Source organism: Myotis daubentonii, chromosome 7, assembly GCF_963259705.1.
Source record: "Myotis daubentonii chromosome 7, mMyoDau2.1, whole genome shotgun sequence".
Classification (NCBI taxonomy): Eukaryota; Metazoa; Chordata; class Mammalia; order Chiroptera; family Vespertilionidae; genus Myotis; species Myotis daubentonii.
This window is the reverse complement of record NC_081846.1, coordinates 40910285-40932455: the sequence shown is the minus strand read 5'-3', so window position 1 is coordinate 40932455 and position 22171 is coordinate 40910285. Positions and strand designations below refer to the sequence as shown.

Here is a 22171-nt window from a genome sequence, read left to right as displayed (position 1 = left end):
AATAAGACCCTCAATCTTATATTGGGGAACCAACTAGAAATTAAGCATACACGGACTGAAATAACGAATATTATACAGACTCCCGACAGCAGACTAGAGGAGCGCAAGAATCAAGTCAATGATTTGAAATGCGAGGAAGCAAAAAACATCCAACCGGAAAAGCAAAATGAAAAAAGAATCCAAAAATGCGAGGATAGTGTAAGGAGCCTCTGGGACAGCTTCAAGCGTACCAACATCAGAATTATAGGGGTGCCAGAAGATGAGAGAGACCAAGATATTGAAAACCTATTTGAAGAAATAATGACAGAAAACTTCCCCCACCTGGTGAAAGAAATGGACTTACAGGTCCAAGAAGCGCGGAGAACCCCAAACAAAAGGAATCCAAAGAGGACCACACCAAGACACATCATAATTAAAATGCCAAGAGCAAAAGATAAAGAGAGAATCTTAAAAACAGCAAGAGAAAGAAACTCAGTTACCTACAAGGGAATACCCATACGACTGTCAGCTGATTTCTCAACAGAAACTTTGCAGGCCAGAAGGGAATGGCAAGAAATATTCAAAGTGATGAATACCAAGAACCTACAACCAAGATTACTTTATCCAGCAAAGCTATCATTCAGAATTGAAGGTCAGATAAAGAGCTTCACAGATAAGGAAAAGCTAAAGGAGCTCATCACCACCAAACCAGGATTATATGAAATGCTGAAAGGTTTCCTTTAAGAAGAGGAAGAGGAAGAAAAAGGTAAAGATACAAATTATGAACAACAAATATGCATCTATCAACAAGTGAATCTAAGAATCAAGTGAATAAATAATCTGATGAACAGAATGAACTGGTGATTATAATAGAATCAGGGACATAGAAAGGGAATGGACTGACTATTCTTGGGGGGGAAAGGGGTGTGGGAGATGTGGGAAGAGACTGGACAAAAATCGTACACCTATGGATGAGGACAGTGGGTGGGGAGTGAGGGCGGAGGGTGGGGCGGGAACTGGGAGGAGGGGAGTTATGGGGGGAAAAAAAGAGGAACAAATGTAATAATCTGAACAATAAAGATTTAATTAAAAAAAAAAAAGAAACTGCAAACTTTTATTCTCCAGGAGCATTTGAGATCTTTGAGACCCAGCATATGTCACCAGTTTAGCTCAAATAAACTCTTATAAAAATTTTCTACAGCAAGCATGTCAAACTCGTGGCCCACGGGCCGCATGTCTTGTTTATTTGGCCCGTGTTAGCCTTTGAGTTTGACATGCTTGCTCTACATGTTTGGATGTTCTTATGTTGACAGCTTAAATTCACCACAACAAGGCAGGATGAAAAATGATACAGTCTTTTCTGCAGGGATAGAAACTGAGTCGATACTTAAGCAAGTTTACTTGTAAATCTTCAGTTAACTTTAGTACACAGAAAAAGGCAAGTGTGGCCTGGTCTTGCTGGGTGTTTGCATTTCTTGAGTTCTGAGGTGGAAGTTACACTAACAAAAAGGTTCCTCATTTTGTTCAATCATGGAAAACTTCACCCTCACACAAGGTCTCTGAACCAGCACTTCCAATCGCTATAGCTTCCTGTGGCTTAATAAATGCAGAATTCCTGTGGTCTATCTTTAGATTCAGTGCTCAAAGGTGATACCAAATGAGGCCTAGGAAGAGATGAGGAGGGCCAGAAGCCAGGAGCTTTCAACTCCACTGACAATCTAAGTTTAACCATTACCACCTATTATTATAGGTAACTTGCATCCTAACTAAGAGCAAAGGAATGCACAAAAATGCCTTTCAAAGAAAACGGTATTTGGATTGGGACAGATATACCCTGTAAAGATTACAAACTATTTAAGGACTCAGAATTATCACCAAACTAGTGACTCTGTGCATGGATTAGTGCACATTGAAAGGGAAATTAGTTAGAAGGTGGCCAGTGGGACAGGACTGGGCAAGACGGGCCGGACACACCCTGGAGCCAACCTCCCATGGTCCCTCCCCAGCATCTGTGGAGTGAGTGGGGTCTCTCTGGTAGGTGGGGTCCCTCTACCTGGCCTGTGGGGATTGGGCTGAAACCGGCTCTCCGACATCCCCCGAGGGGTCCCCGAGTGCGAGACAGCACTCTGCAAAGTTGCTGTCATACAGGGTGTGGAACGCAAATGCAAGTGTGCAGTAAACCAGATGTGGGGCCAACAGTGCCCCAGCAACAACATAACCCGCAGCCGAAGGTGGAATCGCACAGCCCCATGAGGAATCGGGCTCCCTCCTCTCTGGTTTTGGGGTGCATCACCCGAGAACCACTGCTGCCGAGTCATTGCAGCTCGGCAGCTCCTGGGTTGAATGTCTGCCCTCTGGTCGTCAGTGTGCATCATAGCAACCAGTCGGATGGTCAGACACAGCATATTAGCCTTTTATATATATAGATAGATTATAGTGAGGAAATAGAAAAGGTAAAGAAATATTTAAATAACCATTATTTCCCTGTGAGGTTGCTCCAACTTCAAAGATGTTTGATTCTAGGATAGGAAAACAGTGTGGACCTGTTCTAAATAAGATAGTAATTACAGAGCAAAAATGGCAAAGGTCTCGGATGTACTGGAAGGCTTAATCTCAGATAAATGTGAACTCAGAAAAATGAGCCTGTTTTTTTGTTTTTTTTATTAAAAGGAAAAAAAAATCAGATCTAAGGGTCTCTGAAATTCCTTTCTGTCCCAATGCTAAATTCTGCCTTTTATTACATTAAGATAAATGTTTATCTGTCCTATTTCAAATATAACCTTCCCCAGCTACAAAAATGAATATGATTTGGTGAAGCTGACTCTACTGTAATCATTTAAAACAACCATGTGACTCAGTATTTATTAGCTTTTAAAGCTCTTTGTATAGAAAGTAAAATAAATAAATAAACAAGTGAACCAATTATTAATTGGGCACTCTTTATGTGCCAAGAGTGGTGTTAGCTCACTTGATTTTAAAACACAATGCTCTGGCCAGGTGGCTCCCTTGGTTGGAGAGTTGTCCCCTACACCAAAAGGTTGCAGGTTTGAGTCCCAGTCAGGGCACATATCTAGGTTGTGGGTTCAATCCCTGTTTGGGGCACATACGGAAGGCAACCGATCAATGTTTCTCTTCACATTGATGCTTTTTTCTCTCTTCTCCTCTTTCCTTTCCTCTCTCTCTAAAACCAATAAACATACCCTCAGGTGAAGATAAAAACAAAACACCCAACCCTCTATGAAATGTATAGCTCCATTTTACAGATGAGGAAACTGGGGTTCACAGAAGATAAGTTTAAAAGTCATGACATTGTTTGGGCCCTCAAAATGCATGAAATAGAACTCTTTTGACAGTAACTCTTAAGTGTCTTATCCATACCAGTTTCCAAACATCTGGTAGTAGGAACCTCTGTGTTTTGTGACCTAGCAGTGTGGCTGTCATTCAAAAGCCTAGGAAGCCATTGTGATGTTCAATAACATGGACTTAGCACTGTTGAAATTGACATTTATCTCCATTGCCACCAATCAATACTCCACTTCCCTCCAGCAGTGGCTGCAACTTGAAAACTCCTTCATAGGTTCTGCTTCTTTCCTGTGATGGTGACTCAGGTCATTGAACAGATAAGTCATCAGATGAGGAAGGGAAGCAAGTCCCCAATGGAATGCATGGGGTCGAGGCCAGGAGCTGCATATGGCTCTGGTTTGCAACTGAGATTCTAATGCATTTCAATTCGATTTTCAATGGCTTTCTATTCTACATCTACCTTCTGAATAAAAAATGTCCTTTGCCAAGTAACAATTTTACTTTACCTTCAGTTCCTCCTGCAACAATGAAAATAGTATTTTTAAATAAAATATAGTGAACTCTCAGGGCAACCAAGCACTTTGGAACAACTACAGAAGCTCATATATCTAGGACATTGACAGAAACCATACTATGAATTATTTTTTAAATCTAGTTACCTAACCATTAATTAGAGTTTTGTGAAATGGTCCCTAACTATTGCTTTTTCTATTAAGGCTCAGTCAGCAGCCTGAAGAATAGAACTATAGATGCCTCTTTAAAAAATATATAAATAAATTTAGACTAGAGCAAAGAAGAGGAAAAGAATGAGACCAGCTAAGTCAATAAACATGGCCCAAAACAGTCACGAATACCCTAAAGATAGAACATAATATAAAACATAAAATGAGTATTTCTCTTGTGTCTAAGTATTAAAAATAAAGCATTACTGAGTAGAGCAAACAGGATCAAGTTTCGCAAACAGGGTCATAACAAATTATGACCAGCTTTCCAATGTCAGGAGTTAAGCATCAAATTGAATAGGGAATTTCAGTTTCTAGCCAAGAAAAGCAGTGACTGGGTTTACCCTCACGCCTTAAGTGACTAGAAAATAAACAAAATATGTGAACCCATGGTTCTCAGACACTGTACAACAGATAGCACAGGACAGTGATCCCTGAGAGAAGGGAAATGAATGAGGTGGGCTTGTACATGCATCAGTTTATTGGCTGGAAGGTAATTTCCAGATCAAAGCTTGGGGAAGTAGAACCCAAATGGAGCCCAGAGGTCTTGCTGAGTTGAGGGGACAGAGATCAGACCTCGGGGAGGCCAAGGCACCTAGAATATCTGGGACACCACACTACAGACAGATCTCCAGAGATCTGGCGAAGAGGCTTTGGCTACCTCCTGAGCTACCTGTTGTGAAAAGAGACTGCCCACACCCAGGGAAAGCACTATAAGCAAAGAGTAGCCTGGATGGAGAAATAACATCGGTCTGTGCTTCAGACCCACCTGCTGAACTGACATGGGACCATTCCCCAGTCATAACTGGAGACCCCACTACTTAATACCTGCTGAACTGACATGGGACCATTCCCCAGTCATAACTGGAGACCCCACTACTTAATACAGTCACACATGACTCAGGACTCACATCATGTCCAACATGTACCCTGAGTCCAGGCACACGTGTCTGTGTCACCTCATAGGGTATCTTCTCATTTATACATTCTGGGAGACTTCACCATTACCAGGGGAGGGGAGGGAATCAGCTCTTGTATCACATTTTTGGGCAAGACATGGGCACACTGGGGCTCCTAGGACCACGTGTACACTTCACTTGCTGCATATGGCACGGAGCTAAAGAAAAGAAGCTTTACCGTCGTAAAACGCCTGCAGTAGCTATAACTGTTGTTAGCTTTCCAAAGGAGAGAACCATTTGCCCTTCTCATAGCCTCAGCTTCTTGGCTACGCCTGGAAAGCCTTGGATCATTTCTGATCTTGGCTTTCTATGGTCCCATAGCAACCACCACAAACCCTGGTTAAATATCTGTTTGGCTTCACATTGTCTTCTGGAAGGAAAATTCCCTGAACCCAAACTTACCCAATCAATACTTTTAAACACATCTAACACAGAGCAGGACAAAGAAATAGAATAACTTTACTATATTCCACCTGCCTCATTGTTCCGCAAATTGAATTTTTTTAGTTTCAGAGATTGTGGACATGGAAGATAAAAAACTGGACGTAACCCACTGGCACAGACCTTTTTGTCTCTCTGTCAAAATGTAAGCCCTGCCTTCGTTTCATCCTAGCCAATATCTCCACCCTCATCTTTTTTGTCAGCCAGTCCCTCTTCTTCCTCATACTTTCCCATTTCATTCTCTTTGTTTCTCACATTCCTTTTCTCTCCTCATTCCCACTCAATTCTAGACTCACACTGATACACTCACCAAATGTGCTCATAAAGAATGATAATTCCACGCATACTGGTGAAGAGCATGGGGTCTAGGACCCATTAACATGGATTTGAATTCTGGATCTGCCACTAACTGGCTGTGTGACCTTTTGCAAGTTTGTTAACTTCTCTGTATCTCAGTTACTTGTAAATGTTGAACATCAATAGTATGTGCCTTGTAGAGTTGCTATGAGGATTCATGAGGCTCTTGGCACAGTGCCTGGCACATGGTGGGCTCTCGGTAAATGTGAGCCATTGTTATTGTTAACAATGTCTCCTTTTATTTGGGGTTTTTGCTTAGTGAGCTACAAAGTCATTGATGAAAGGGAATTCTGGTGCTTTAGTTTTTTTTCCGGAGAGGAAAAAAGAAACAGGGTAGATTTCAGGCTCATGAATTAAAAGGGAAGAAACCCACCATGGAGGAAAGAAAAAGCATTGAGACCTGACGCTCTGTTTCTTCTTTTGCACTTTTGTTCTCCTCTCCTCAGAAACTCATAGAGGGAAAGCTTTAGCATCTTCAGGTCCTCAGGCTCAGAATATGGCCTCACTTCTGGCTGAGCAATACTGTGTTCAGAATCACTGCTGACCTAAATCCAGTAGCTCCTTCTAAGCCATGTCACAATGTAGCAAAGCATCAGAAGCAGAAAAAAAAATCATGCAACTTATTTTTTAACAAGTTGTGGAAACTGTGAAAAGGCTCGTTGCGCAGAGGGAGAAGCAGCCTTTACTCACCTGCAGGAGTCCACTTGGCTGATTAAGGCTTGTCCCTTTTGCAAAGCATCAGCAGTGCAGCCTTTAATTTCTCCGTGTAATTCCTCATGCCTCGCTGCCAAGACAGGCAGACTTAAACCCTCTGACTTAAGGAGCTTAAGGTAAGCTTCGACTCTTCCAAGTACATCAAACGCCTGCCAAAGAAAGCAAACTTTCATTTTCTGCTTTTCTAGTTTAAAGTCTACATTGATGTGTACATGAAATACCAGCGAGTAAGCCAGTCTGTTTAATTTATTAGTTTAATCAAAACCCAAAACAACAAGTTGAGTCTTGGAAAAGAGCTGCATAGTTTTAAGGCTCCGTTTAGAGAAACTGATCACAGCTTAGTTCAGCATACATAAGTGTCAGCACCTTAAAATCACCAAAATAGTTTACACTGAGAACGTACCTAGACAACAGTTATAACTGAGTAGAATTTAGAAGGCCAGGTTTATTATTGGCATACAAATAATGGATGAAATGTTTTAAAAATATTATGCACACTCTCATAACCTGAATGTCTCTGTAATATTCTTAAAAGAAAATGTCCCAATAAATTGCACTTTCAAACTGAAACACTGCAGGGAAATAGCCAAAAACTTACTAATGTGCTTTTGCCCTTGGCTATCCAAGTAGAAGACCTTCTGCCTACTCCATCCATAGACATTCATCTCTCTACAGAGAAGATTAGAATTTGGCTCTGAAGCAGTAAAAAGATTAAAAGCAAGGTAATATTTAGCTTCCAGCATACAAATAGATTATGCAGAAAAAAACACATATTTTTTGCAAACTAAGATATTGTCTTGAGAGAAGATTTTTGAATTCTTTGATTTTCTTCCTTTATTAGCAGATCAACAAATAAGCATGGGGGATTTGGTTTATAGAATTAACATAGAGTAATGTTTTGGGGCATTATGAAAGAGGAGTATATGATAACAAGAAAATAAAAGAGGACTGTGGTAACATGAGAGAAAGAGAGCAGAGTATAGTGGTCTTCATGGGTCTCCTCATAGCCCATCTCTGAACTTGAGCCTGGCTAGCAGGATGAGTTAGGTAAGGTGAAGAAAAGCTGAATAGCAAAGGGAGCTCTTGCCATGTTGCCCTCTGGCACTACTGGAGGAAGCCACCATTCAGGATGCTTCATACCAGCCTGGAGAGCCTACCCCAGTAAGCTTGACAGTGCCACTGACAGCTGGGGCCCTGAAGTCCACCCTCCCTGACTGCTGAGCTGGAAGCCAGTGAGCTCAGCAGGGGCCTACCAGGTGGAGTAGGAGGACCCCACAGGAGCAATGAGAGCAGATGGCCTTGTGAGTCGAGCACCACAGAGAGCTGAGAGAGACCAGGGGAGCCAGCTGGGCTGATGGGGAGGGACACAGTTTAAGCCAAATGTAGGAGATACAGCTGTGGAGCTGTGAGAGCGCACCCATGCCTGCCGTGACCACCACCTTAGGAGTGAGTTTTAATGGCAGAATTGGAACTGGAAAAAATTGAATTTACAAATGAAATCTCTCAAGTACTGTCGTATTACATATATGTTGATATTCTGTTCTCTCACCAATGTGCTCCTGTCTCATGAATCTGCTCTTTCTGTTTATTACTTAGAATGCTTAAAAATGAAATAATTTCTGCCACCCAGTGTTTCTCAGTGGTTAAGCACCAACCCATGAACAGGAGGTCAGGGTTCGTCCTGGTCAGGGCACATGCCCTGGTTGCAGGCTCAAGCTCCAGCAGGGAGGCAGCCAATCAATGATTCTCTCTCATCACTGATGTTTTTCTCTCTCCCTCTCTCTGAAATCAATAGAAATATATTTTTAAAACAAAAAAAATCATTCCCATTTAATAGCTGATAGCAAGTAATAATAATAATCACAATCTAATGCGAATTATGTGCTCCTTTTATACTGTTTGTTTCACAATTATTTTCCATCACTTGACAAATATTTTTTAAAGTCTGCTGAGTTTCAAGCACATTGTCCTTCACAGCCAGGGAGGGAGCTAGAAATTCTCCCCATTATACGACTGGGGGAACTCAGTCCAGAGAGGTTATATAAATCGCACAAAGTGACACCTCTACTAAGTGGCAGATTGCTATTTGCACTCAATTTGTCTGGCCCCCAGGGTCAGCTTTAAAACCAAGGGCGATGGCAGCATGTGGCAAAGACTTACTATGGGAGGCTAAGAAAGAAGGGACATTTCCAAGAAGCCTGTTAATCTTAGGTTTAAAAGGTAGGATTTTAAAACTTACTTCTTATAAATAAGTGTCTACCTTTCCTTCTTACCTGTGAGGGAAGATACAGAGAAAGGTTGAGTGATGTCTCTTAGCTACATAGAACTTTATCTAAAAGAGAAATTGCTTTACTAAAGCAACTTTGAACCTGAAGAACTCTTCCTCAACTAATCCATTTTCCCCCTGCAGGTGGCAACAGAGCCAAGATGCTATTAGAAAAGATGATGTGAATTACTCTCTTGATCGTTCCCTAACACATGGAAGCACCACCTGGCAAAAACCACTGTTTCTGGAATTTTGTTTTATATTTTAAATTCTTATTGCTTAGTATGAATAAAGCAGAGTCTCTTGTTAATCAAGGGTTAGTTTTAAAGTGAGTGCCTAAAGCAAAGATCTGTTGGATTCACAATGACCATGAATTCCCTTAAATCACACTTAAAGTTGAGTATATGTAAACTAGTGCTCACAGTAATACATAGTCGCATTTAGCACTGAGGGCCACTGAGCTACACAAGAGGGAGGAATAAAGGGAAAGTCTGTTGTATGCAATTGTCACAGCATTCCCTTTTGTCTTCCTTAAGATAATTCTCAACTTCCTAGGGTGAATGAAAAAGGACAGAGAATCCCAAAGTGCTTTTCCTTGCCTGCAAGTTTAACTCCACTCTGTTTTAATATTAAGCTGTTATGAAAGTACTTAGTGTGTGATGGCGCATGTGTAGTAAGTACTCAGAAAATATTTACTGGCTGTTACTCTAAATCTTGAGTGATGGCTCACATCTTTCAAAAACCACCGAGAAGTGCATGGCCACCCACCTGGGTCTCTCCTCTGTGGCCCACTGAACAGCTGCTACTCTCACACCAGTGGGTTAGGCATTGGCCTCACCTTCACAGGAGTTAGATTCTGAAGCCACGTGCACATTAAATGTATGTGTCCTATGACCCCGTTGCATTTCTGAATACTATTGTGAAAGTACTGCTTCCTAATAGCATGGAAAGAACTGGAATGGCTGCACATTCACTGGAAGGAGAAGGTATTGTATCAAATGCCAAGACAGTCCATAACTTAGAAAGAAAATAGCCAAATTTCCTTCCAGAGTTTTTCTCTCCGAAAGACCAAGTGTCAAAAGCATTTACTTATGAATTGCTCTATATATCACACTTACTGGAATGATGGCAGTAGAAAGGAAGTGAGGGATTTCATTCCTTCTTCAGCTCAACAAATATACAAATTTGCAAAATACTTTCTATTGGTCACATAGGCTAGATCAGGGATGGGCAACCCCTGGCACGCGTGCCAAACATGGCACGCCAGTAACTTTTGCTGGCACGTGAAACCCTCTCTTATAATCTTCCATTTACAATTTTTTTCTTAATATCAACTTTTTTATTTTTCAGATAAATTCAATGTAGGTGCATCTTAGATAAAGAAATAATTTTACATAACAAGTTATCTTAAAGACTGTAGACATGGATTGGCGAGAGAGGGGAAGAGCAATTTCTATGCCTCTGCTTTAACTCTCCCTGCCTTCCTAGATCTGACCAGTGTTTTGGTTTCATCCACATATGCTTGTGAATCTTTGTTCTCAGTGATGAATTTTGTCAAGTCTCATAATAGGAGAAGCCCGATGGATGAAAGTAGTAGCTCGTGCATATCTCTGAAGGTCACGAAATATAAACCTGATGTAAAGTCTCTGTCATCAGTGATGCAGCAGCAAAAGTCCCCCTGATAATATCAAACGGAGTCATAAAGTTTTCTGTCGGACTATCAGTGTACATGTATACATTAAAAAATAAATGTATTTTTCATCATCATATACTGTGTTTTTGTCACTTGAATGAATTTTATTATTTCTTCAAGGTTCTTCACATATGTACACCTTAAGAGATATCAAGTAGGCATAACATGTTCTCAAAAAATTAGGGTTGGCACGCAGAAGAATTTTGAGTCAGAGATTTTGCTGGTTTTGGCACACACTCACAAAAAGGTTGCCCACCCCTGGGCTAGATTCTACAAGAGAGCTGATTCCTTATCCTTAATCCTCACCTAAACCTAACAGGAATAATCTATGAACACGGAATTAAACTTCTTCATTTTAAGAGGAGGCCTCCTTCAAGAAGGTTATACTCTCTGTGATTGTCACATGCAGAGCTTGCTTCTCATATTCCCATGTAGAATTTGATGAGGAATCCATGTGCCAATTTCAGAAATGATCTAAGTATCATTGCTCTCACTTAATCTGCTCCCAAAATAGAACTCAGTGCTTTTCTGTCTACCGTACCCGTAAGGAACCTGATACACTGGATCCAGCCTGCAAAGACTCTCTTTGTTGCACACATGGTACAGAACAGCTTCTTTCCGGTAAGAACACGGTGACCCCCCACGTAAACTCCTTTGCCATTAATGTTTCACCTTTAGTTTTTCTCTTCACATCCCCCTCTTTCTTCAAACCGTGTATGTGCTGGTCAAATAAAGGTTTTATGACTGGTTTAGGAAAGAAAGGATACAGGCACAAGTATAGCATTTCCTCTCTCTGGGCCTACCTCTTCTTGACTATTTTGTATGGCACCAGTCAGTTCTTAGGCAGATAAGAAGCAGATGAACAAGCTCTTTTGGCACTGGTTTAGGAAAAAAAAAAACTAAGAAGTTGATTGATTTCTGTTCCTTAAGATGCTAATAAAGATCTTTCTTTTTTCCCTTGTTAATATCCAAAGCAGGCTGCCCCAAATAAAATAGAGATGGTATCATGACATGGCATATTTGTGTGTGTTTTTAAATATCTATGAGATTAGTAAATTAAGCAAGTCATTTAGCATATTTCTTATACCATGCTGTTGCCCAAAGGTGTTTAATATGTAATACTGTTTGCTTTTCTTGACTAATTTGAAGAGAATAAATATAGAAACATATACACACAAAAAACAAACAAACATTGCTGAACCTTGAAAATTTCTTTCCATGAGGCCAAAGGCCAGAAAATGAGTTTGGTTGGAACCTTTATAATTACTAAGGATACAAATTCAACTCAGCTTTTAATTAGAGCACAGGTTCGGTTTTTTTAAAGACAAAAAGGTTCAGTGTTTCTCCTCAAGATCACCTGGGGTAACTTATGATGGCTCCCACTATGGCAAGCGGATTCCTATTTCAGGCCTGTCCAAATCCACCCCAGCTTTTCAATGCCATGACGGTCAAGGGCAAAGGGGGACATGATTTTCAGCTCCCCATTTTTTCTGCCCCTTACTGGGGCTCCGGCTCCTTCCTTGCCTCCCCAAGGTTGCTGCTGCTGGGCCCAAGAATCCCTTCTGTGCTCTCAGTATAACAAGGTGGATTAGAAATGCTAATGGCAGCCGAAACCGGTTTGGCTCAGTGGATAGAGTGTCAGCCTGTGGACTGAAAGGTCCCAGGTTCGATTCCGGTCAAGGGCATGAACCTGGGTTGCGGGCACATCCCCAGTAGGAGGTGTGCAGGAAGCAGCTGATCGATGTTTCTAACTCTCTATCTCTCTCCCTTCCTCTCTGTAAAAAATCAATTAAATATATTTTTTTTAAAAAGAAATGCTAATGGCAGGTGTCCAAATTAAGAGTACCTAAGCAGCTTTTGGCCTCACAATCTGAAAAGCTGAAAAAACATTGGAAGAGAGAGTCTGGGATTGAAGGTAGCATGTACCTGAAGCATTTTATCAATAAGGAATGTAGGAAGTTTATGTACGGACCACCCCTTACTTTCTTTGAGATAAATCCATCTTAGAAATGGATAAATTCAACCCATAAGTAGAACTTTAGCTGGCCAGTCCCTATTTATAATTTTTTAATTCTTTTATCTAAAATGACCTAAATGGTTTTAGGATGAACTTGGGAATATTAACATGGAAAAATGTCCATTCACAATATGCAAAGCATTTTTTTTTCATTTATTCAGCAAATATGTATTGAAATCTATGGGGCATATACTCTGCTGTGTGCTGGGGATATGAAAATGAACAAGAGCATTTAAGTCATATTAGAGGAGCTAGTGCAGTATTAAATGAAAACATAATGACAAAATAATGTCTACCCCTTAGTGAGGGCTTAGCTGTTCTATGCACTAGTCCTGTATTAATTCATTCAGACGACACAATGACTCTGTGAGGTACATGTAATTATTATTTCTATTTTACAGATGAAGAAGCCAGATGCACAGGGAAGTTAAATAACTGCCCGAGGCCAGAGAGCTAATCAATGTCTGAGACCAGATTCATACCCAGGCAGCCTGGTTCCACACTCCACTCTGTTATTTCAGAAAAGTGTCACACTAGCAAACATTTCTGAGTTTTCACTTACTACTCCATGATTCCATTTATTTATACTTCAGTGCTACTCTGAAAAGACTATGTACATGTATCACCAATTATAAGAACTTTTATTTCTGAATGGTATTCCCTGAAGGAGATAAGGATTGTTAGACCTATTTTAGAAAAGAGGAAATTCAAGCTCAACATGTAAATTGATTTGTCACATAGTCATGCATTCAACAAATCTTTGAACACTAGGTGGCCTACAAAAGTGATTAAGACATAATCTCTTTGTAAAGAGCACAGAGAAATACTGAGGGAATCGTAAGAAATAAGCAATTAATGCTGCATGGAGATTCTCAGAGGAAGCGATTTGTGTGATGACGCGTCTCCTTGAAATCTGAGTTCCTCAGGTACTGACTAAGCTCCCCTTTTTCAAAGTGCTCTCATTCCAATTTCCTTGGATCAATATAATCTCTTATGATCAATGTAAGGTACTTGGCCTTGACACTCCATAGTTGCTAATACTTCACTGTTTTAATCATTCAAATAATTATTGAGCATCACTACCTGCAAGGCACTCTCTAGGTCTTCTGGTGAAAAAGAAGTGAAATGGACATGTTTCTCACCCTTGAGGAATTTTACTTTAGCAAAGGAAAATAAATCTACCTAAAATGCCTTTCATACAAGCGAGAAAATTGCCATCGAAAGGGAAACTAATTAATACACTCAAGACTTAGAAGTGAATTGATAACTTTATTGTGAAAGATACTCATGAATGAGTGATAATAAAATCGAGTGTCTTGCCCCGCAGTGTGGCTCTGTTGGTTGGAGCATCATCCTCTACACCAGCGGTTCTCAACCTTGGCTGCACATTAGAATCACCTGGGAATCTTTTTAAAATCCTGATTTCTGGGCCTCATCCTCCAGAAATTCTGTTTCTTTGTTATGGGGTGGGGCCACAACATTAGTAACAAAGAAACAGAATTTTCAGCGGATGAGGCCCAGAAATCAGGATTTCAAAAAGATTCCCAGGTGATTCTAATGTGCAGCCAAGGTTGAGAACCACTGTTCTACACCAAAAGGTGGTGGGTTTGATTCCTAGTCAGTACACATACCCAGGTTTGTAGGTTCAATCCCCAGTCAAGTTACATGTGGGAGGCAATCAATCAATGTTTCTCTCTCACATCGATGTTTCTCTCTCTCTCTTCCTTCCTCTCTCTAAAGTCAATAAAAAATAAAATTTTAAAAAATTGAGTGTCTTTATTATAAGACTATTAAATATGGACTGAGTTGTGGGCTCTCATGAGAAATGTAAGATATTAAAAGTATTCCTTGATTTTTATAATTGTTTCTATTAGATATGCTTTAATAATTCTATGCTAATAATTTAGCCATACTTATCAAATATTTACTATGGTTTAAAAAACTTGTCCCTGAGCTGTAAAACCAAAGGTTTCTAAACCAGTCTCTCAGAGGGAGGTAGAAAGGAGAGTAACTCAAGATATCACTTGCTTCTACAGGAGGAGGTTTGCCTCATCACTACTTTTTCAAAAATCTTACTATCTCTGCCTATTTAAGGACATGTTCAGCATGAGACAGAAACTTCTTAGCATGCTATTCAAGACCCTTCCCAACAGACGCCTGCCTGCATCTACCACTTTGGTCTCCTATCACTCTGGGCTTACACCATATACTCTTGGCAAAATGAATTACCTGAGATTCCCCATTCATGGCATGACTTTGTACCATGCAGTCCTCCCCCAGTGCCTTTCTGCCCCAGCCTTCCAAGTCTAACTCAGTGGTCACCTCCTTGACACTGTTTCCCCTGGGCCAGGTCAAGGCCCTGTCTCTGTGTTGCCTAATGCGCTGGGCTTACTCCATTGAAGCTTTTCCCACAGCACACGGCACTCTGTCCCTTGCCTCTCCTCTAAACTAGGCACAGAGCGTCTTGAAGGCAAAGATTGTATTTCTGTTACTTTAGCTCAACTACCCATACAATGCATGAGGACAGCCGATACACAACATATTATCTGAATGCAAATGTGGAAGAAGGGAGGGAGTGATGTCTAGTGACAATTAGCTTAATTTCTTGAATTCATGTATATCACTTCAAATTCCTTCTGGATAATATTTTGCGGGTCCTTTATTTGGATAAGTTTCTTTTTTCACTCCACACAACAACTGGTCAATTTTAATTAATAGTTTCCTACATCTGGGCTAAAAGGTATCTATTCTGGAAAAAGGTAGACTAGTGTATACATAAATGAAAAAAAATGTACTAAATTCCATGCTTAATTATTTTGTTTTCATCTGTAACTATAACGTTGCTGCAGACATTACTGTTTTGCATCACTGTAAATATCTTGAAAAAGTAACATCATCTTTTTTAAAGGACATTGACTTTTCAGTGGTGACTGTAGAAGTAGTAGAATCCCGACAGTCGTGACATTTCAAACTGCTTTTGGTGTGTTCCTCGGGCTGCCACAACTTTTGCTGCACCTTTGCTTTTAGGCTGGCCACCCAAGGATCAGACCGTGTGGTTTTGGCCTCTCTCCTCTGATTGATTTCCCCAGTGAAATCATGTGCCTGGGAATGGAAAATGTGGAATATAAAACTTTATGACTAATCAGCCATGTTTTACAGCTTTGGGTTCAATCATCGTTGTTATATAAATAGAGACTCACACTGTTCTGCTCTTGAAACCTATTATGCATTTTTATCTCTGTTTGATTCAAACCACATTCCCTAAAGAATGATAAATACATTTGGGCAATCACCACATATTAACCAGCACTTCCTTCTTGTGAACATGCTAGAAATATAATAAATAACATATAATCATGAAAGATGAAAATATGGGGGGATCAAGATGAGTTATCATAGGTGCTATGTTACTATTTCATGACCATGTCCTCATAACTCTTAGCAAGACCTAGTAATTAGAGCCCTAGCTGGTTTGGCTCAATGGATAGAGTGTCTCATTGTGGACTGAAGGGTCCTGGGTTCGATTTTGATCAAGGTCACATGCCTGGGGTTGCGGGCTCTATCCCCAGTACGGGGAATGCAGGAGGCAGCCGATCAGTGATTCTTTCTCATCACTGATGTTTCTATAGCTCTCTCCCTCTCCCTCTCTGAAATCAATAAAAAATTAAAGAAAATTTTAGTAATTAGAAAAACTCTCCTCCAATCAGTTATCATCCAATGTTGACAACCAACGCCTACTTTTATTTGTTGGTTGATTTAGCAAATAGGTCCAGCAAATACAGCAGATAAAAGGATAAGGAAGTATCTCAGGTTCTTGAGCCCTATGGCCCAATCTCCCAGCGGCTGGTTTATGGAAAACATGATTAGCAATAATCCCAAGATCCTGTGTGCTTACATTGCCACCTACTGTTCACTCCAGGTACACATCAAGCCAAAGGCAGTGGACGCCCTGGGTAAGAAACAGACTTGGTTTTGAGCCTTGGGTAATCATCAATCCCTAGCAGGATTAAGAAATAGTCAAAGGCAGTGAGTGGGTACTGCTGTCAATGTGGACAATTAGCGATAATCATTTTATTGAATTTCACAAATTGTTAATATGTTAGCTTATAGATTTTTTAAGATGAGTGTTATACCAAAAACTAGATGAAGTAGTGAGAATTTTGTAAAATTTGGAGATTCCACAATATAAATCAGAAATATAAAAATACCATTTACAAATTTTGAGAAGGGTTTCCTTCTTTAATTTAAATGGATTTATCCACTGCTAGTTCATCATTTATTACTTCTTAATAATATAATAAGTATTTAATTTCAAGAGTCATAATTAAGCATCCCCGTTCCAAACTGCAGCTTCTATTTTTTGTTGAAGTAGAAGTGCCCATCACCTTTCACACTGAATTCTTAGCTTTGGAGCTGGAAATTATTTCCTTGATGCTTAGAAAAGGGAGAAAGAATTCTACACCTTTATAAGTGCTCTCGACCATAAAGAATGACACAGTATGGATAACTCCCACCTGAACTTGCAATTTGAATGCCGTGGCATTCAAATGATGAAATAGGGGATCTACAAATCAAGATTTTAGGGTTGAGAAAGATGAGCTTTCGGGATCTGACCTGAATTACTATACGAGTTGGAAAAAGTAACCACTTAATTCTTCATTTTAAAAAATTACTATTTCAAACAACAACAACAACAACAACAACAACAACAACAAAATATATACATATCATTCTTTCTTCCTCAAGACCATGAATACTATCGGGGGGGCGGGGGGGGGAATCTCCCTGGAAAGGTAACAAATAAAAGAGCAGAGAAAGCAAGAGCCAGAAAGTGAGAGAATGAAAGAGAGAGAAGAAAAAGAATTCTCCATTTGCAAGCCTATAAACTACTAGAGGACCAGTGCATGAAATTCGTGCACTCAGGATGGGGGATCCCTCAGTCGGGCCTGCACCCTCTTGTAGTCTGGGAGCCCTCGGGGGATGTCAGACTGCTGCGGAGGCAGGAGAGGCTCCCGCCACCGCCGCTGCACTCGCCAGTAGTGAGCTCGGCTTCTGGCTGAGTGGCACTCCCCCTGTGAGAGGGCACTGACCACCAGGGGGCAGCTCCTGCATTGAGCGTCTGTCCCCTGGTGGTCAGCGTGCATCATAGCGACTGGTCATTCTGCAATTGGGTCAATTTGCATATTAGCCTTTTTTATTATATAGGATAGATCCGAACTAGGAGCATTGTTTTCCGATAGCAACAGGTTCTTTAACTGTTTTCCTTAGAAACAGCATTAATTGACTGGCAGATGATCCCCTTATTTTGTAGAATGAGGGTGTAATGCAAGTTAAGAAGTCTTTTCTTCAGCCCAAACCTGTTAGTCTAATTGGTTAGGGCATTGATCAGGGGATTGAAGGTTTGTGGGTTCGATTCTGGTCAAGAGCATTTACCTCGGTTGCAGGCTCAATCACTGGCCCTGGTGGGGAGGCAACGAAACTATTTGGCTCTCCTATATTGATGTTTCTCTCTCTGTCTCTCCCTTCCACTCTGAAAAAGAAACAACGGAAAAATATCCTCAAGTGAGGATTAACAACAACACACAAAAAAGTCTCTTCTTCAGAAACAGGGCGCTGAACGGGAACTTAGCACCTACTGTCTGTCTCGTTGGCTCAGTGGCTCTAGTAACATGCCGTTTGTTTCTTCTCGTACAACAAACACATCCCAAGCCCACGCGACAAATAATTTGTCAATAAATATCTCTTTAGCTGTAACTCCAGCACCTCCATTTTGGAATTTTATTATTCAACCTTTTCAAAATGTTTCCTATTAGTAAAAGAGTTCACCGTTAAGTAACTAAGTTGATATATACCTGGATATTGTATTCAGAGCATTGATGTTGTAACTTTAAATCACACTGTACTGAGCTTCTAGGGGCTCCCCATTCATTTCCTGCCACATTGTCCAGTTTTTAAAAATTCAGTGATACTTAAGGTATCAAAAAATTCCAATAAGGCAGCTTGAAGGGGTATATTCAATTAGGACTGGTAGGAAAAAAAGTTTCAGACAAGGTCACTAGCCTCAGACACTGAGCCCTATGCAAGTGATGTGAACAAGTAGACATCACCATAGAGCAGGAGCCACCTACCATAATCAACATGAAATGAATCAGCCAGGAGAAGCAGAGCATTCTCCAACTCAAGAAGACCTGGAGACACCCAAAGAAAAGCTCTCTCTTCAGCTGGCTTCAAAGGCCAAGACCTAGGCGGGCAGGTCAAGTCAAGTGTCTGTTTCTAGACTTAAGGTTTGCATGCAGAAGGCTTGCACTACTCATATTTTTTTACCAGATAATGAAAGAAGATTTAAGAGAGAGAGAGAGAGAAGAGAGGAGAGAGAGACAGAGAGAGAGAGAAAGAGAGAGAGAGAGAGAGAGAGAGAGAGAGAGAGAGAGAGAGAGAGAGACCTTTGGGTAAAAGCTTCAAGATACATTTTTTTTAACGTTGGTATATTTTATAATTCCCTTCCTCCGTGAGAAGCACTATAGCGGTGGGCACAATTATTCCCCCTATTCCCAAACAGACCAACAACAGCTCTATAAAGTCCTATGAATAATTTTTTAAAAGTGACTTTTTACATGTTAAAGCATTGAGTCTCTTAGTTTTGAGAACCAGATAATGGCCATAATAAGACTATAATTTCAAAGCTCTTCTTTGCTGCCGTCAATTTTGCAGCTCTTCATGAAATCTCCCTTTCTGTGATGTGCTCCAGCCTGTTGAAGTAATGGGTCTCTTAGGGAACTGCCCCATTTGCCTAAAATGACCAACGTGATTGCGCACTGACCTTGTTGGCGCTGTTAAAGAAATCATTGGCCTTTTTTAACCAGGTTTTCCTCTCCGCGATGAGCTGACCAAATTCTTCTTGAAGCCGATTCAGTTTCTGGTTAGACAGCTGTAGGTGCTCTTTCTCCACCTGGTCCTTGGACAGCAGAATCGCAAGTGCCTCGCTCTTCAGCTTCTCAACAGCGGCATTCCATTCCTACGAGAGATCATTGTCTTCAGTCCATTTTACACTTCCTACCCTTCCATCATCTCCGGTACGAGTCAGAGAGCATTTAGATGTGTTGAACATATCATAAATCTGTCATTATTCTTTCAAATCAAGAAGGAGTAAATGCTACATTCCAGCTATGAGTACCAACATGTAGATTTTAAAAAGAGGCTAAAAAGGGAGAGGAAATGATGTAAAAGGGGCAGGTCATTTGTGATGAGTGACTGATGGAGTGTCTGTATGCCCTTAACACGGGTCACTTCCATTCCCCATTAATGTGACCAGAAAACACACCGAAATGGGGTCAACAGCATTTCTCAATTTCTAACTCATTTTGACCTTTTACTCCTTTAAATATAAAAAAGTCTCTCACGGTTCAGTCTCACTGCCAATGTGGGCAAAAATGCACAAGAAAGGAAGGGAAATCTCATTTTTTATGGCTGTTGTTTTTTCATCTGCCTACACTTAAAACTGACATTAACAGCTGTTATTCTCCACAAAAGTAATCGTTGAAATTGTGCAGTACCCCCTCATTCCTGGCCTGTTTCACCTCTCAATGCTTCACTCTTAGTGATATATAAACATTTCAGAAAATGAAAAGGAGGCAGCTTTTTAGGTTCTGTTGCATGAGGATGAAAAACAGTAAGGAGAGAAGAAAGAAAATAGGAGTTGGTGTCAACCGAACACATTAACAGTCAATTTATTTAAAGGGAAATTCAAATTTCTTGCCAAGAACAGAAGCCAGAACCATTCTCATCTGTGAATTTTCTACCTTCCATCTTAGCTGAGATCAAGTGCAAACATAGGTTGTTTGTAAAGCATCAGAAATTTAGCACCAAATTTCAAAATGGCAGTCTGACTCAACCTGGCTTGTTCCCTAGTGCAAAATGTTTATTATTAAGTCACATTAATTATATTATATTGGATAAAATAAGTATAATTTTACTGCAATTTACCACTACTATTTCCATTCATTCATTTCACAAGACATACCAAATACTATATACCTAGCACTAGGCTAGAATAGATGTCTTGGGGAATATAAATAAAGAATAAAATGTAGCTCTTTCCTTTAACAATAAATACATAAATTGCTATTTTATATATACTTACATTGTTAAATATATATGTGTATATATATATATATATGTTGGTCCTAAAAACATATACACAGAGACAATCTGGTAATAATTAAATGACAATTAGTGGGTATTGAAGGTAGAAAGAGTACATATGATTTTATGGACTCCAAAGAACCTGTTCTAGTATTTGTGTAAGAGAATGACACTTTGATCAATGGATACAAAAGTAAGGACAGTAGAACCCAGCCAGTGGGGCTCAGTGGTTGAGCATGGACCCATGCACCAAGAGATCTCCAGTTTGATTCCCAGTTAGGGCACATGCTGGGTTGTGGGCTTGATCCCCAGTGGGGGGGTATGCTGGAGGCAGCTCATCAATGTTTCTCTTTCATCACTGATGTTTCTATCCCTTCCTCTCCCTTCCTTTTTCTGAAATCCATAAAAATAAATTAAAAACATTAAAAAAATAAAATAATCAATTGACATAAAAAAATGGTAAGAACAGTAGATTAAGGGATTGGCATTTTTTAGCAGCTGTTATAAACCTGTGCCTTGTATGTATAAACCTCACAACTTCAGTTAGATGACATCATTTTTCCAGTGTTTACATAGGCTCAGAGAAGTATGCTGCTCAAGGTTACATATACAATAAAAAGCAGAATTAGGACAAGTTCACAGGTGTGTATATAATGCTACATTCCAGGGAAGTGAGGATAGAGAAACTCCAAAATCTCCCAGCTTCTCAGTGAGTGCAAAAGCAATACTCTTAGGCATGAAGAGAGGCTGTGTGAGTTCTCAAGATCCTTCCTTATTTAAAGAGTTATTTTGTCCCCGCTTAAGGACAGCTAGCATGTGCCATGACGTTCTTTCTTTCATAAAACACTTAGCAAATATCCCTCCCACTTAAAACCATTACCTTAACTTTTCTGAGAAAGAGCAAGTATTTCCCAAGCAGTTAGCACACTCCTGGCACACATAATAGGCGCTCATTAAATGCTAGTTAGTCCCACTTTTCTTCTCATCAGTGTTATTATGGTTCATGAGTACCCTGACATTTGTCCGTTACTTATGGATGTTCTTGTTTCCCAGGTGTAAAATAACAACAGTGGGAAGAGTCTCCAAATGTATTAATCAGTATTAATCAAATAAAATAAAGCAGGTTTCGTTACTGCAGTACTTCTCAGAACTTTAACATGTTCATGTCCACTGAGACTCCTGGAGGGAAACGTGGTATGAAACACTTTGAACACACTTTTTTTTACCAAGACACCATTTATTTGCTAATCATCTCAGGGACCAGTGCTGCAGTTGGAACAATATTGAGAAACACATTGTTATTGTGATGAAGAGCAGCTGTATCACCTACGTGCTCACCTGCTTTCACAAGTCTTTCCGTTTCCTGTTTTGTTTTGTTTTGTTTTGTTTTGTTTTGTTTTGTTTTGTCCCTATTCCTCCAGCTCCTCAATCAGTCCATTTCCTGTCTTTTGTGTCCATCCCCTCCTTTACTGTCAGTTCAGATTTGTGGGCATTAATCCTCAGTGAACTCAGGGGAAGCTTAATGTGTTAAAGCAGGTAATTCTTTTAAAAAAGTTCAACATTGACCAGAACCTTTTG

The 22171-nt window shown here is 40.1% G+C and overlaps 1 protein-coding gene across 1 annotated transcript in view; it reads right to left on the bottom strand.

Annotated features, from left to right (window-relative positions):
- Nucleotides 1–22171, bottom strand: part of CCDC141 (coiled-coil domain containing 141) — a 172738-nt gene that overhangs the window by 56539 nt on the left and 94028 nt on the right. Inside the window, exons 7-8 of the mRNA XM_059703945.1 lie at nucleotides 19272–19466; nucleotides 6452–6624 (exon numbers count right to left, since the gene is read on the bottom strand). Coding sequence (XP_059559928.1) covers nucleotides 6452–6624; nucleotides 19272–19466 — 368 coding nt within the window. The remainder of the gene's footprint in view (nucleotides 1–6451; nucleotides 6625–19271; nucleotides 19467–22171) is intronic.